General features: G+C 42.5%; 2 protein-coding genes across 3 annotated transcripts; both read left to right on the top strand.

The window, feature by feature from the left end:
- The first annotated feature begins 139 nt into the window (after positions 1 to 139).
- On the top strand, positions 140 to 5,879 carry LOC121796043 (probable inactive DNA (cytosine-5)-methyltransferase DRM3). 2 transcript variants are annotated; one of them, XM_042194744.1, is made up of 12 exons: positions 140 to 279; positions 606 to 668; positions 1,279 to 1,398; positions 1,563 to 1,659; positions 1,871 to 1,917; positions 2,301 to 2,390; positions 2,901 to 2,999; positions 3,356 to 3,455; positions 3,798 to 3,907; positions 4,025 to 4,127; positions 4,254 to 4,324; positions 4,417 to 5,879. In XM_042194744.1, the coding sequence occupies exons 2-12, from the start codon at positions 666 to 668 to the stop codon at positions 5,749 to 5,751; spliced, it is 2,175 nt and encodes a 724-aa protein (XP_042050678.1). In that variant the 5' UTR covers positions 140 to 279; positions 606 to 665; the 3' UTR covers positions 5,752 to 5,879. The 2 variants fall into 2 exon arrangements, with proteins under 2 accessions (XP_042050678.1, XP_042050677.1); XM_042194743.1 differs by having other exon boundaries at positions 4,414 to 5,879.
- Positions 5,880 to 6,771: 892 nt separating this feature from the next.
- On the top strand, positions 6,772 to 7,603 carry LOC121794952 (1-Cys peroxiredoxin). Its single transcript, XM_042193367.1, has 2 exons — positions 6,772 to 6,924; positions 6,984 to 7,603. The coding sequence occupies exons 1-2, from the start codon at positions 6,807 to 6,809 to the stop codon at positions 7,526 to 7,528; spliced, it is 663 nt and encodes a 220-aa protein (XP_042049301.1). The 5' UTR covers positions 6,772 to 6,806; the 3' UTR covers positions 7,529 to 7,603.
- Positions 7,604 to 16,892: the final 9,289 nt, after the last annotated feature.

Raw genomic sequence — 16,892 nt, 5'->3', positions numbered from 1 at the left:
AAAATGCTCTTTATGCATCAGGGGTATTTTTAGTACAAAATTTCTGATGGATTATAAAAAAGTATTATAAATATTATTACGACTTAATTAAGGGACCATCCTGACATTTTTAAAGTTTAGGCGTCGTTTGCGTGTCCTCTCATTCCTAAAAGAGGGTCAATAAATTCTATAATTCCCAGCTTTTCACTTTTATTCAGTACTCAGCCCAGAACTCATTACAACTACGAAATTATATTTCCCCACCGCGGCGATTCCCCACGCGCCGATCTCTCTGCCGCCGTTAGTACTTTATGCTTCTCCCCGTTAATTGTGGTTCTTCCATTTATTTTCATTTTCACTTTCATTTTCATTTTCATTTATATCTCTGATTTTATTTCTATATCTACCTTTTTTTTTTGCTGAGCAAATCAAGTCGAAAAAAGCAATGATTTTTCGTCATAGATGTACTACTTTTTAATGAGTTAATTTGCATGCACTCAAAATGCTGCTCAATTTATTATTTTTTTTCTTAAAATTTGCAGCTGGTAAAATGTGATTCTCAATTTGGATTTTGTTGATTGTTTTCTGTTTCCATGCTTACCGTGTAATGCCATTCTGAATTGCAGGTTTAGTGCGACAAACAAGCTCGTCCTTTCAATTGATTGGGCGCGAGACTTATTTTTAAGATGGTGAGAGTGTAAATTATTTGAGCTTTATTTTGTTTCTTTGGTGTTCTGTATTGTTGGGTTGCAAACCCATCTCAAATTGGAGAATGAGGGAAGTTATATATTAGGGTTGTCCAATTTCAATTAATTTGAGGCCTTTTGGGAGTGACCCCAAAAGAAATCCGTGCAGACAATATCAAACTAATGTGCCATCGACGGTGCTAACAAGTGGCATCAGAGTAGAGGTGGTTTGAGTCGGGCTCTGAAAGACTCGGGTTAGCCCAGGCCCTAAATGACTCATGTTCGAGTTAGGCTTAGAGTCAGATCCAGAACGACTCGATGTGTCGACTTAGAGTCAGACCCGGAACGACTCGATGTTTGGTTTGAGGGGAGGTTTGTTGGATTGAAAGATCATCCCATATCGGCGAATGGACAATTTTAGAAGTAATATATAAATGTTGTCCAACCCTAATTAGTTTGAAGCCTTTTGAGAGTAACATAAAAACAAATACGTGGGGGCTTGGCCCAAAGCGGACAATATCAAACTAATGAACATTTGATAGTTCTATGAATTGTCTGCCTTTAAAATTAAAATAAAAAATCCAAAATTTTGATTAAATTCTTCTGATTGCAGTGTGATGTAGACCTAGTGGACATTTCAGATGATGAGGATTCCTTTTTACTGGGAAATGATGCTGGAGTTATACCCAAGGATGAGAATTTGGATTATGATTTACCTTCAATGCCCAGGGAGGTAGGGTTCTTGTTAATGAAACATAGTGACTTCGTTAAGTATTGGATGAAAATCAAGTATTGGTTAAGTTTAATGCCAAAAGAATGAGCTTTGAGGCCACTTCTTTTGTAGCTTTACTTCTTTAATTATTGTATAATTCATTGTCTTCTCTGGCTGCACTGTAGGACGATGTGGCAAGCTCGTCTGGGACTAATTTAAGATCATCCTTCATTGGAATGGGGTTTGCACCAGCTCTTGTCGACAAAGCAATAAAGGAAAAGGGTTTGTAGCTTGCTCCTAGACAGTTTGATTTGATGTTAATCTAAGCTTTGCTGTTTACCATAATTTTTGTCTTCAAGAACGTCTCCAAACTATTGTACTGGAAATTTCAACGAGATCGAGATTTTGAAGTAGTTATCTCTTATGTAATTTACAGTACTGTTACTTTTCAATGGTGACATAGTAGGCAGCTAATGTCTCCCTTACTCTATAGGTGAAGGAAATTCTGAACTGATACTGGAAGCTCTTTTTGCATATTCGGTAAGCATTAATCCTTGCAAGATAAATGTAATAACTAATAACCTACCATCTTTTCATACATTTGGATTCTGGGTTAATATGACTCACAAGTTTGTTTTTCACCTTGTATGATAATGTAATTTTCCTTGGAATTTACACTTTAGCCCATTTAAAACTCAATCTTTTGACTTCTCACCTTTGCATTCTAGGATGTTAATAAGTTATGGCTGGCTGCTGTATTTCAATGAGTGACATCATTCTTTTTGCAGCTTATAATGCTTGAATTAGACAGTTTTTTTTTTCAGTTGACTATGATGCTGAATTGCGTCATGCATATCAACAGAATTTATCCTATTATGTTTTCTCTGCATATGAAGTTATACTGTCCGTCCCTAATTGAACAGGCCCTTCCGAAACCAAAGAATGAAGTTTTTGATGATAGCTTTTCCGGGGGACAGAATGATAGTTTAGCTGCAAACGTTCATCCTGGAGAGGTATGCTTGTTCTCATTTGTCTCTATATGAATCCTTTCAATCATATCTACATTTAAATAGTTGACAATTCCAAGACATTTCAACTTGCAAAGGATGGGTTTTTTGTACTGATATGCAGCTTTTTCTGATTTTTGATTGTTTATACCTGGAATCATACTAGATCTTTGTTCTTACCTCAGTCTTTCCTACTTTTTTTTATCAATTGTTTGTTATATATAGCCTGTAGCTACAGTAGCTTACATTTTCTCACCCTGTAACATTCATAATATGGATGTGTATGAAGTGAATAACTAAGCCGTTGAGTTTATGAAGAACTTCTGCAGTTAAATTAGTGCACCATAGTTTTCTTGTTTTTAGCTACTTTTAGTTCCCACCCTCAGATTATGTCTAGTATTATCTGTTACCTCAGTGTAGTTGCAAAATGCACATGTAAGTGTTCTCTTCCTTAGCCTTTAACTTTCTTTTGAAAGGTATAGTTGCTGTTTTCTGAAGTAGTTTGAAATATACCAGGATCTTCGCAAATTGGGTTCATCAGATTCTCTTGTTAGATTGTTTGGTGAAGACACGAAGGAGAATGCCTATGTTGGGAATGATATTCCTGTAAAAGTGGTAAATATCGATATTTTTTCTATTACTTGACACTTGTTTCATTTAGATGTCATAATTGTAAGTTGTAACATAAAGTGAATTTTCCTTTTTACCAACTGATGTAGTAGGCATTGTTGTCTTGGTGTTGGATAGTTGCTTTTAACAGCATTCTGTGTGATGTGTGCATGTTATATTTGTTGAAAATGTTTTCCTAGCTTTTTGGCTCTATGCCCCCATTGCTAATTAATTATATACTCCCTATTTACAATTACTTCCAAAGAATTAAATTTACTCTTTTTTCTTTCATTGAATAACTCAGATTTCCTCTTTGTTATACTCTGATAATTCTGATTTTGGTGCAATAACTGTTCTTTCAGGAATTTGATGTTGGCGATAGTGTCATTGAAGAGAAAACGACATCGTTGCTAAAAATGAATTTCTCTTTGGATGAAGTTGGGTTTGCCATGCAAAGACTTGGTTCGTAGAACTTTCCCCATTCAAGCATTCTGTGTGAACCATGTGTCATTTTGTAAACCTATTCGTGCTGTCAGTGTTTCCCCAGGATTAGGAATTTGTAACATGAGAATGTGCTGTGCGTGCTACTCTTAGAATGTTGAATATACTAGTAGTTGCTTTTAATCAGCATTTTTGTTGATGTAAGTTTTCCTTGGTCTCATTCCTGTGGTTTAAAATTATACAAATTCAGTTTACAGCCAAGTCTTCTTCATAAGAAGTTAGCTGTAAGTTTACCTCACAGTTAGCTAATAAAAGAGAACCTCACAGTGTCGTGTAATTGGTTACTATGGTGTTGGATTGCAGGTAAAAATGCTGCTATTGGTAAACTAATGGACTTCATCTTTGCTGCTCGGATGGCTAGAAAGTATGAAAAAGATGCAAATAATCCAATTCCTGGAGATGAGGAAACTGAGGTCTTAGCTTATGTATTTTTTATTATCTGCTAGATCTGATGACTTCGGATGGCTGTCATGGATATTGTTTGCTATTTTGTAGAACCTCGTGTCTTAAACTCAGCTGCAAATTTGCAGGATTGCAACAATGAGCTGTTATTTGGTATCATGGAGAAGTCACTCCAACTCCTCGAAATGGGCTTTACTGAAAACGAAATTTCTGCAGCTTTTGAGAGATGTGGTGAGATGCTTATGCAAATTGGCAAAATATTCATTCACTTGATTTTGCTAGAAAGAGTCGTCGCGAAAGCATGATAGCTTTCCTGAAAGTGATTTAATATCTGAGGCCATGTTAATCATATTTCAGGTTCGGAAGCACCCGTGACACTACTTGCTGAATCGATAGTTACAGGTGGTACTTGCCCATTACCCGATAAGGTCTATATCGTTACTAATACTATCATTCTTCATTTATAGATCCCCTTGTTATGGAAGGATCATAATGTCTATTTATTGATATTCGTTAGCAGTATAACCCAAGTGTCCAAAGGTCTTTGAAAAGAAAGATGGAAGAGTGCGACTCAATCTGCATTAAAACTGAAGAATGCAGTTCAGACACAGCGTCTCGAGTCGGGACTTCTGAATTGCTCGAGAAATTGAAAGGCAAGATGCCGGAAGTAGAGATAGACGATGAGCTAAACTATTTCAAGAAACCAAAAGAAGAATTCATGGAAGACTCGGGCAGTGCTGTTGACCGGATGTTGCTAGAAGCTGGAATTGGAAAACACGCTTCAGTCAATAATCCTGCACCTGTCCCACCGAGACGAGCTGGCCGTTTCACTAGTTTTGTTGAAGATAGGAAGCCCCCCATATCCTCACTCAACCCTTGCAGGAGTCTTACTAGAGTGATGGCTAAGCCCCCGTATTTCCTTTATGGGAACGTCACGAGCCTGTCTCGCGACTCTTGGGGCAAGATAACGCAGTTCTTATACTCAGTTCAGCCGGAGTTTGTGGATTCTCAGCTCTTCTCAGCATTGAACAGAAAGGAAGGCTATGTTCATAACCTCCCGACTGAAGATCGATTCCACATTATGCCAAGGGGACCGACTACTCTCGCAGAAGCCATCCCGTATGCGAAAAAATGGTGGCCATCGTGGGATACTCGGAAGCAACTAAGCGAAATCAGCTGTGAATCGACTGGATTACCCTATCTATGTGAGAAACTGGGAAGAACGCTGTTTGATTGCAACGGCCCTCCTTCTGCAGACTCGCAAACGAAGATTCTCCAACAATGCCAGGCCAAGAATCTTATTTGGGTAGGCAAGAACAGGCTATCTCCACTCGAACCGGAACATCTTGAGCAGATTATGGGGTATCCACAGCATCACACCCGAATCGCTGGATATACCCCGGCGGAGAGGCTGCAGTCGCTCAAGCTCTCGTTCCAGACAGACACGTTGGGGTACCATCTCTCGGTTTTGAAGCGGATGTATCCAGGTGGGGTAACAGTGCTGTCATTCTTCAGTGGCATCGGTGGAGCCGAGGTGGCACTGCACCGGCTGGGGATTCGTCTGAAGGGCGTCGTCTCGGTGGAAGCGTGCGAGACGAAGCGGAGGATGGTGAAGAAATGGTGGGAGAATTCAGCTCAGAGTGGGGAGCTTATTCAGCTGGAGAGCATCAGCAAGTTGTCAAGCAGCAAGTTTGAAGAAGTGATGAAGAAAATGAAGGGGTTTGATTTGGTTGTGTGCCAGAATCCATATTCGGGTGCAGATAGTGACAGCTTGAGTGGTATAGATTTCTCAATGTTCGCGGAGTTTGTAAGGATTTTGCAGCGTGTGAGGTCTACAATGGATAGATATAGGTGAAGTTGTTTATGCTGATGAAAGTGTATCTTTCAGACAGATCCTTTCTCAATTTGAAATTCATTCGACTCAGAAGAGCAAATGAATGGTAGTTTCAGAAACATAATTAAGGATTATTATTATCATTATTATTTATCCTCTGTAACATGAATGGTATGCAAATGATTATATTTGATGTCTACAAAAAATGTCTATGACATTTTTCTTCTTAAGACACAACCTAACATTTCACTTTATATAAATTTTAAGTGAACTTCAAATATGGTCCATCTATAAATGTAATGTACATCTCTTAGGTCTCTGAATCTAAAACAATATAGCTATAAGTCTCTTGAAAAATCTTTTGGGTCTCTAAATATAAAAGAATAATAATATAGCTATAAAGCTCTTGAAAGTGCAAAATATCATTTCAACTGTTTATGTATGAATAGAGTATAATTGGGCCCTAATTGTATTCTTTTAGCCTTACTCTGGCTTTAGTACTTCTTTGTCCACAAATAATTGTCTGACATTTTATTTTCTAAGCATCGATCCATAAATAATTATCTCATATTTTATTTTTCGTTCATCTGCCAATAATCATCATGTTACTATTTTTGGTACACAAACCTTACATTTTACTAAATTATTCACATTACCTTAATTTTTTCCACTGATTTACTTTTATATTTTAATACCTCAACTACGTTAATAAGATCATTAATCGCAAATAGAGGGAGTATTATTTTAATACTGAAATAGTGAAAATTATATAATAGGAGCCGTGCAATCAAGAAGAGTGGATTTGAAAAGCGAATTCAAATTGTTTGACCTTTTTATTTTGTGGATATATAAAAGAAGGTTGCAATACTTATAATTATGGTTACGTAAGTGGAAATAGAACGTGGAGGCAAAATAGGGAGATAATGCATGCAAACCTTCCACCTCAACTGCCACGTTCCCTTCATGCAATTACTTCTCACTATATATAAGTCTAATTTCACCAGACACTATTATTACTAACCAATATCTCTTCACAAAATAAACAAAAAAAAACTACATACATATACTATAAAAACATGCCTGGGCTTACCATCGGAGACACTCTCCCAAATCTTCAAGTGGAAACCACCCATGGCCCCATCAAACTCCATGACTATGTCTCCAACTCCTTCACCATCATCTTCTCTCATCCAGGTAAATTTATACATGATCGATTGATAATTCTATTTAATTGAATTGAATTGAATTTCTAGGTGACTTCACTCCGGTTTGCACGACGGAGCTCGGAGCCATGGCGGCGTATGCGGACAAATTCTCCGAGCTCGGTGTGAAGCTTCTAGGGCTGTCGGCCGACGACATGGAGTCCCACAACGCGTGGATCAAGGACATCGAGGCCTACTGCAACGGGTGCAAGGTGACGTACCCCATCGCGGCCGACCCGGAGAGGAGGATCATCAAGGAGCTGAACATGGTGGACCCGGACGAGAAGGACTCGGCCGGGAAGCAAGTCCCGTCGCGGGCGCTCCACATCGTGGGACCGGACAAGAGGATAAAGCTGAGCTTCCTGTACCCGGCGAGCACGGGGAGGAACATGGAGGAGGTGGTGAGGGTGGTGGAGTCGCTGCAGAGGGCGGCCAAGCACAAGATAGCGACGCCGGCGAACTGGAAGAAGGGGGAGGCGGTGGTGATATCGCCGAGCGTGTCGAATGAGGAGGCCAATAGGATGTTCCCGCAGGGCTACAAGACCGCCGATCTCCCTTCTAACAAGGGCTACTTGAGGTTCACCAATGTCGACTGATATATGCCCAGTTCCTTTTATGTTGTACTACTACTAGTATTTTCTCCTTTTCTTGAATGTATGTTTCTCAATCAATGTGGGTGTGTTTTTTGTAATTTTTTATCCTTAATATACATCCATATTATCAATCTACTTTAACAACCAACTTATCCAAGCATCAAAGACAATAGATCTTCCATTGTCTACCACATAGACTATCCAAATTTAGATATTTTGGATTGAAGTTTCACTTTGTAGACATTTTATACTTACGTAATTAGAACTTGTTCGACCTCATCTATATACAGTATATACTTTTTTTTTCTCAATTTATGTTGTATTGGGTGAATGATCAATTTGGGGTCCCACTAAGATTAAATATTTTTGATTCAGTTTGAAATTTAAATCCCACCAATTTTCTCCGTGGATGGTAAAGTTTCATTAATTTAATTTGCCAACGGCGATATCGCATTACCCTTCTCTTTTATTTGTGTCAATGAATACATTTCTTTATTTGTACTATCATTGCTGGTTGTATTTTCTTGATTGATGATATCGATGGAAGTGCTATTGTGTAGTAATGGACATAATTTTATTGATTATGTTAATTCACTATTTCACTTCCTAATTAGATGGTTTGAAAAGCAATACTACTATACCACTTACATCGAAGGAAATTGACAATATCAGATTTTCCGCATCATGTTCCATAGTACCCATTTAAAAACATCCATCTTTCTTTCATAATTTGGCCAAATTAAGATGCCATTTTTCATATTTAAAATAAAGACTAGCTTTTCACTATTAATACACATTTTTTTTACTTTCCACCTTTACACACTTAATAGCTTAAACTAAAATTTCATGGCAATAAAAAATGGGACCATGTTTAATGAGACAAAAATAGTAGTAGTATTCTCATCCATGTAATACTTCTATTTTGCCATTTTTTTCATAAAAAGTAGTCCTCATTTCAAAAATGAAACCATCTTTCATACTTTACTCATTTTTTTCATACTTTACTCATTTTTTTCACATCTCTCTCATAGTACTTTACTAATTTATCTTTAAACTCGTGTCATTTATAAATTAGACTATATTTCGTGGATCACATCTCTCTCATAGTACTTTACTAATTTATCTTTAAACTCGTGTCATTTATAAATTAGACTATATTTCGTGGACGGGTGAGGCATTAAATAGTAGGATTATACTATTAAGACCTGTTCAGTTTATTAGAGGTAGATTAAGTAGCAATAATTCTTGGTTAGATTTGACAGCAATGGGCCCACATAATTGGATTTCAAATGTGGCGTTCAGTGACAAAGAACTGAGTTGTGTTCACAATGCTTTCGATTTCATTTTTTTATTTCATTTATGAGCTGAGCAAAATACCCGTCACATTATCACTTAATTTCAGTAGAAGCAGCCAATTGGCAACTAATATATTTTGTGCTTGCCCCAACTAATATATCACAAAACATATAAGTTGCCCCAACTAATATATTTTGTGTTGCCAAATGATATCAATTCACAGCTAATTAGTTTGGGCCACCAATAAATACTCCTTATGCTTATTGATGGATCCGCGAATTTCTGATGTTAGTAAATGCTGGTAGAGAATAAAGACTATGACACAAAGAATTTACGTGGTTCGATTTACTGAAGTAAATCTACGTCCACGGGAAAAAGGGGGGGGCAAGATTGTATTGCTTGATCTGGGATTACAGCTTACAACAGACTTGCTATATGAGTTTTTATCTCTAGAGAGCTTAACCTTTTTCTATCTGATCTAAGTTCTATTTATACATTGAACTAGGATCGTGGTTTGCAGCCCCACTAACAAGATCGTGGGTGAGCAATAACTGCTCAATAACTGCTTCGTACCACTAAATAGATCGTGGGTATAGCGGAGGTCGTGGAGGCCTTTCATGAGTCCACTAACTCCTAGTTCGGTCGAATGCTGAGACCGAACTACTGGACTTTACCGATCAGCTCTTGCCGATCTGAGAGGAGAGCTTGACTGGTCGGCTTTTACCGAGCTGTAGGCTGAGTCCGAACTCTTTGGTCGTGCCGAACTCTTTGGTGCCGAACAGATACTCTTTCTTGGGCTCTGGGCTGATGAGCCGTCACTGTTATTGGGCTTGCCATTAGGGTTTAGTTCGTACCCCATCACTACCCCCCCCGAAAAGCGAAGTGAATCACTTCGGCGAGGTGAGTCACTTCGGCATTCTGGATAATGGTAAGGGGGAGGCTGACGTCAGGGGACGTGCCTTGCGCGTGCCTGCATTAAATGCGACAGTAAAATCCGGCCGTTGAATCCTGAAAAGGTGGGATTCGAAACAGCGCAACGATCTCGAAATCTTTCCCGAATCTGATAAATATGCTCTTTCTTCCTCATTTGAACACCTTTGCTGTTGCGTCTTCTATACTCTCTCTTTCTCGAGAAATTTTCTTCCGCTTTCAAGAGCTTCTTCAGACTTTCTTCACCTTCAAAAAGTAAGAAAAATGTCTTCTTCTTCTTCTTCGGAGTCGGGTAGCGGTAGGAGAGGCGGTAAGGGGTCTTCTGGCCGGAAAGAGTCCGGGGAGAAGACCGTAGAGTATTTCCATAGTATTTTGAGTAAGGATACTGTGGTATCCCTACCCGAAAAATACTTTTTTCCTGGGGGGAGGGCGGTGGTACCTGACGGTGATCATAGGGCTGACTCCCCGCCGGAGGGTTACGCCACCGTGTACGAGGCCTGCTTAGAATGCGGGCTTCGTTTCCCCCTCCCTTCTGCCTTTATAGATCTACTAGATTTTTTTCAGCTTCCTTTAGGCCAGGTGACTCCGAACTCTTGGAGGCACTTGTCGGCCTTCGCTGCCGAACTCCGTAGGTTAGGAAGGGATTTGTCTTTGAAGGCGATCCTTAAATTCTTTCAATTTAAGAGGAAGGGGTCTTGGTTTTACTTGATCCCTGTACAGCCCTTTAGGGCCTTTTGTAAAACGAAGTGGCCGAAGTGGCAAAACCGCTTCTTCTATTATGATAGGACCGCGGCTCCTAGTTTTCCTTGGAGAGGGCCGAAGTCCGTTATCCGTCATCCTCGGCCTGAACCGTTGGACGAGCTCGATGGCGAGCTCAACAAGATTCCCATAGTTAGGAAACAATACACGGAGTCTGAGCTCGTCAAGGGCGACGTCGTGTTCGACATCTCGTCTTCGGACGAAGAGGCCGAGGGTGAGGATTTCTCTTTATCTTTATGCTCTACTGCTTTAACGAAGAAAATCTGACTTTGCTTTCTTACTTTTTGGCAGTGTACATGCTGAATAAGGCTATCCGAAAGTCCCCCGAGCTTGTGGAGCCGGAGAGGCAGAGGGCCCCTAGCTCGGCGTCTGAAGCCGAGAAGAATCCGAAGAGGCAAAAAACCTCTTCTTCGGATCCGAAAGAGCCGGAGTCGTGTTCGGCTAAAGGGAAGGGGAAATTTCATGAGTCCCCAAGAGTGCCGGGGAAAGACCTGGTCATCTCCGAGGTGGTTGCCGACATCCCGGAACACGTCCCTGAGCCTTTTCAATGGCCGACGAATTTTGTGGAGGTAAGCTTTCTGACTTGGCTTCTTTTCTACATTTTTTGATGGCCATTCTGTTGAGTTTTTTCCTTGTTCATCTTCAGAGAGCCAAGCTCGTCTCCGTGGAGCTCTCCAAAGCATCCCACGACTACGAGGAGATGCAGAAGAAGATGCATCTTGCTCGTAGTCTGGCCGAACAGGCTGAGGCCAAATTTGAGAGGGCCCGAGCTGCTAGGATCTCGGCTCAGGATGAAGCCCGGTCAGCCAAAAACCAGCTCATCATCCTGCAAGAGCAGACGAAGCACCGGGAGGCTCAGAAGGAGGCTGCCGCCGTGGCTGCCCAGGGGGAGGCTCTCCGTGTTTACACGGAGAAACTCTTTTTGAGCAGCCAGTTCTCGGCCTTTGTCGGTAGTCTGGTAAGGCTAATTACCGATAAGGGCGAGCAGGGGGCCGACGTCGTGCTGCCTCTGTACAGCCGAGAGATAGCAGCTCGGCTTCAGAATCTGCCGCTCCTTGAGGAGCTCGCTTCATCCTCGGTCCTGCTTTCTGCAGACCGAGTCCGGAGTTGTCGAGCTGATCGGGACGAGAACCTGGAGGCTATCTTTGCCTCCGTGGGACCCGTTTCACCCGCTTCGACTTACAACGGAGAGGGTGAGGCCGAGCCGCTGGAGCTGGAGGCCGAAGTCGAGCGGGCCGGGCATCCGGAGAAGGAAGCCGATCAGGAGGCGGAGGCGAGGCCGGCAGGATGCGAGGCCGAGGCTGAGGTAGCTCAGGAGAAAGAAGCTGAACCAGACCAAGGAGCCGGAGACGAAGCTGGTGGAGTATGATTTCGTCTCCCTTCTCTTAGTCTAGTTTCTTCCTTGTAAAATGGCCTTGAAGCCCTCCTAGTGTAAAAAATTTTCCTTGTGAATGAAAAATTCTCTACACTTGTCTTCGTATAGCTTTTCGTACTCGCCTTTATTCCTGTTGTATTTTACTATCTGCTCGGTACAGCTGCCGAACTAATATAGCTGCTTTGTACTCGAAGGAGATGGAGATACTTCACTGGAAACGGCTGTACTCTTCGGCTTTAGACGAAGCTGAGAAAAGAGCTATAGCCGATCAGACGAAGAATGACGAGCTTCTGGCTCGTTTAGTGAAGCTGGAGGCCGATAATAAGGACTTAGAGTCCGATAAGAAGGATCTGGAGGCCGAGCTGAATACGACCATTGCTGAGAGGACTGCGTACGAGGATTACATCCGTGTGCGCGGGGGAGTGACCATATCCGATGTTCAGAGTCGAGTTGACGAACTGTGGGAGGAATATCATGTACTCCGGAGGAACAATGCGCTGGAGAGCTCGGCTTGCCAACAAGTTGTGAAATCATTGCGGCGCTGGGCTTCTCGGTACGACATCATTCTTTCCCGGCGTCCCTCAATCGGGAGATTCCTTAGGCATTTCCCGCCAACAGATGCTCGCACTCCAGATCAAGCCTCTGGTTCCCTTGTTCAAAATCCTACTCCCAGTCAACAACGAACTCCGGAACAGCCGGAAACGTCAAGACGAGAACGGGCTCAGGAGCAACCGGAATCGTCAAGACAGGGACGGACTGAAATTCGCCGAGGAGTTGTGACTATGAGCGAGCAAGATCAGCAGATGCTTATTGCAGAGACTCTTCATCGCCGAGGTGTTAGGACTTCTCGGGCTCGGGGAAGAGGCGTTGGGTCGAGGATAGCATCTCGTCGACCTGCTTATTCTTCATCTGCTCGGAACAACCGAACTCGGCTTCCAGAGGATTTTGCAGATAGGTGGCTTAACTTCAGCAACCCTGGACAGTAGAATAGTCCTTTGTAATAGCGTAACGCCATTTTGTAGGGTAGCGGAGTTGTATGCCGAACAAGATTTGAAAAATGAAATTTTGTTTTCGCTTCTAACACTGTATTTACAGCTTAGCGAAAAAATTTCATCGTACTTGTCCTCGGTCTTATGAAGTAAACTTCTTTGACCGGACTTGGTCCTTGGTCTGATGAAATAAACATCTTTGACCGGACTCGTCTTTGGTCTGATGAAATAAACATCTTTGACCGGACTCGTCTTTGGTCTGATGAAATAAACATCTTTGACCGGACTCGTCTTTGGTCTGATGAAATAAACATCTTTGACCGAACTTGGTTTGTGTTCTAATTTGGCGATTTTTGTCGCCGGGATCGAACTTTCCCTTGTCCTAATTCGGCGAGTTTTATCGCGTGGATCGGACTTTCCCAGTTAACCGAAGTGGTCTTATGCAGTAAACCTCTTTGACTAGACGTGGTCGTCCCCGGTCTTATGAGGTAAACTTCTTTGACCGAACTTGGTCGTCCTAATTCGGCGAGGTTTATCGCGTGGATCGGACTTTCCCTTATTGCAGTTCGTTTCAGACGAAGTGCTTATTTCTTAAGCCGAATTGTGGTCTTGTATCTTCCTGAGAAGCTTGGACTCACAATCGTTGGCTTATTGCAGTTCGTTTCAGACGAAGTGCTTGTTAAGCTGAATTGCGGTCTTGTATCCTCCTTGGAAGCTTGGACTCACAATCGTTGGCTTATTGCAGTTCGTTTCAGACGGACTGCTTGTTAAGCTGAATTGTGGTCTTATATCCTCCTTAGAAGCTTGGACTCACAATAGTCTTTAATAATCGATCTAAAAAGGGGATCAGTCTTTAAAGAACGATATACCTTGGTACCATTTGTAAGAGACGACAAGCACATAGAGACAAAACACATAGAGAAAAAAAAGAAAAAGATGAAGGAAAAAAACTTTAAACATTTTTTTAAAAAACGACAAGTAAAAGGTACAAGTAAGAAACAAACAAATAAAAACATATACCCCTATGACCGAACTAGACACGAGACGGACTGACCGGACTTTTGTCTCTTACAAGTGGAACTTCTTGAGGTTGGAGACATGCCATGTTCGGGGTACTTGTTCTCCTGACATGTGAGTCAATTTATAAGACCCTTTGCCGAGGACTTCTGACACCCGATATGGACCCTCCCATGTGGGTTCGAGTTTGCCCAGCTTTTCTGCTCGGCTTACTTCGTTGTTTCTCAAGACGAGATCTCCCACTTGAAATTGAAGCTTTTTCACCCTTTGGTTATAATACCGGGCTACTTGCTCCTTATACTTGGCTGCTTTTATACACGCCAATTCTCTTCTTTCTTCGGCGAGATCTAGTTCTGCTCTCAGTCCGTCGTCATTCATTTCTGAGGAGAAATTTAGAGTTCGGGGACTGGGTACGCCGATCTCCACCGGAATTACGGCTTCAGTGCCGTACACCAGACTATACGGAGTTTCACCGTTGGAGGTTTTGGGTGTAGTTCGGTAGGACCATAGGACTTGAGGGAGATTTTCTACCCATTGTCCTTTGGCTTGTTCTAACCGAGCTTTTAACCCTTTCACCAGAATCCGGTTCGTTACTTCCGTTTGTCCGTTTGCTTGGGGGTGGGAGACCGAAGTGAACCGCTGTTGAATGTTCAGCTCTTGGCACCAATTCTTGAACGTCTTGTCGGTGAACTGAGTCCCATTATCCGAGATGAGGATGTGGGGTATGCCAAATCGGCACACTATGTTCTTCCAGACGAAGTCCAATGCCTTTGAGCTCGTTATCGTAGCTAATGGTTCAGCCTCCACCCACTTCGTGAAGTAGTCCACGGCAACGATAAGGAATTTCATTTGCCGAGGAGCTTGAGGAAGTGGTCCCACTATGTCTATGCCCCATTGCATGAAAGGCCAAGGGCTTTGCATAGTGTATAGATCGGTCTGCGGCATCCTTGGGACATTTGCATGAATTTGGCACTTCGTACACTTCTTGACGAGCTGCACTGCCTCTTGTACCATGGTTGGCCAATAATATCCCCACCTCAGAACTTTTTTAGCTAAAGCTCTGGCTCCGATGTGGCTACCGCACGATCCTTCATGAACTTCTCTGAGGATGTAGTCCGTCTCTTCTGGTCCTACGCACCGCAATAACGGCTGGAGGTAAGACTTTCTAAAGAGGACTCCTTCATGAAGTTCGTACCGAAGTGCTCGGCACGTGATCTTCCGAGCTTCTCTCTTATCCTCGGGCAATTGTCCTTGATCCAGATACTGCAAGATCGGCGTCATCCAGTTCGGCGAGCTGGATACTGAATGTACCTCGGCTTCATCAATGCTTCGATGCATTAATTCTTCCGCCTTTGAGCTCGGATCTGAGGCCAACTTACTTAAGGTATCTGCTCGGCTATTTTCCGCTCTGGGAATACGGATTATCCGAAAATAGGAGAAACTTCGGCTGATGCTTTGCGCTTTGTCCAAATACTTCTTCATTCTCTCGTCACGGGCTTCACTTGTACCCAACATGTGATTTACTATGACTTGTGAATCACAATGGACTTTGAGAGATTTGACGAGCAGACTTTGCGCTAACTGGAGTCCGGCCAGGAGGGCTTCGTACTCGGCTTCATTATTAGTAGTGGGGAATAGGAACCGAAGTGAGTAGGCTACCTCGTGTCCGTCGGGAGCGACAAGTAAAATACCAGCTCCACTTCCCATCTTGTTCGAAGCTCCATCTACGAACCCGCTCCAGCAGTCCGGCGGCTCTACTTCGGATTCCAAGGGCTGTGCTAGTTCGGCACTGGCAGAATTCTTCTGTTCGGCAATAACAGGAATTGCTTGATCGAACTTCGCTTCTGCAAGGAAATCTGCCAAGGCTTGTCCCTTGATGGCTTTCCGAGGTAGATATTCAATTGTGTGCTCTCCCAACTCTATAGCCCACTTGGCGATTCTGCCTGATGCTTCTGGTTTGGTCAACACTTGCCGAAGTGGCAGATCAGTTAAGACGCATACCTTGTGAGCATAGAAGTATGGCCGCAGTCTCCTTGCTGCATTTACTAATGCCAGAGCAATCTTTTCCAGAGGTTGATACCTGGTTTCTGGACCTCTTAATGCTCGGCTTGTAAAGTAGATGGGAAGCTGCTTTAGGCCTTCTTCTCGTACAAGCACCGCGCTGATGGTTTGATCCGATGCCGCTAAGTATAAGAATATTACTTCGGCTTCGGTTGGAGCAGAGAGAGTAGGAAGCTCGGCTAGATAACTTTTGAGCTCGTCAAAGGCCTTTTTCTGCTCGGCTCCCCACTCGAACTTTGGTGCCTTTTTCAACACCGTGAAGAACGGCAGTTGCTTTTCGGCTGCTTGAGAAAGGAATCGATTCAGTGCGGCTAGACATCCGGTTAGCCTTTGCACGTCATGTATGGACTTCGGCATTGCCATGTTCTGAACGACTTGAACTTTTGAGGGGTTTGCCTTGAGTCCGTCCTTTGAAACCCAACAACCCAGAAACTTTCCCGAATCTACCAAAAAGGTACACTTTTGGGGATTAAGTTTGAGGTTGGCTTTCTTGAGCACGTTGAGAGTGGACTTGAGGTTGTGCTCGTACTCCGAAGTGCTTTTGCTTTTGACGACTATATCGTCAACATACACTTCGACCTCCTTTCCAATCAGGTGCCGAAAAAGCTTGTCTACCATCCTTTGATAAGTGGCTCCGGCATTCTTTAAACCGAATGGCATCTTTTTATAAGCGAAAATGCCGAAATCAGTAATGAAGGCCGTTTTTGAAGCGTCAATCTCATCCATTAAAACTTGATGGTATCCTTTGTACAGATCAAGAAAACAAAAAATTTCAAAGCCTATCAAAGCTTCTACTTTTTTATCTATGTTCGGAAGGGGATAGCAATCTTTGGGACAGTGCTTATTTAGATCGGTGAAATCTATGCACATCCGCCATCCTCCTTCCTTTTTCTTGATCATGACAGGATTGGCCACCCACGAAGGATACTTCACTTCGAAT

The sequence above is a fragment of the Salvia splendens genome, chromosome 3, assembly GCF_004379255.2.
Source record: "Salvia splendens isolate huo1 chromosome 3, SspV2, whole genome shotgun sequence".
NCBI lineage: Eukaryota > Viridiplantae > Streptophyta > Magnoliopsida > Lamiales > Lamiaceae > Salvia > Salvia splendens.
Note: the sequence above shows the minus strand (reverse complement) of the source record. Positions and strands in the feature narration are given on the sequence as shown.

What these genes read in the sequence shown, in the direction of transcription:
- LOC121796043 (XM_042194743.1), top strand. An exon ending in GTTTGCCATGCAAAGACTTG is followed by an intron (nt 3,456 to 3,797) that starts GTTCGTAGAACT and finishes GTTGGATTGCAG; the next exon opens with GTAAAAATGCTGCTATTGGT. An exon ending in TGCAGCTTTTGAGAGATGTG is followed by an intron (nt 4,128 to 4,253) that starts GTGAGATGCTTA and finishes ATCATATTTCAG; the next exon opens with GTTCGGAAGCACCCGTGACA.
- LOC121794952 (XM_042193367.1), top strand. Translation starts at nt 6,807, where the DNA reads ATGCCTGGGCTTACCATCGGAGACACTCTCCCAAATCTTCAAGTGGAA. An exon ending in CATCATCTTCTCTCATCCAG is followed by an intron (nt 6,925 to 6,983) that starts GTAAATTTATAC and finishes TTGAATTTCTAG; the next exon opens with GTGACTTCACTCCGGTTTGC.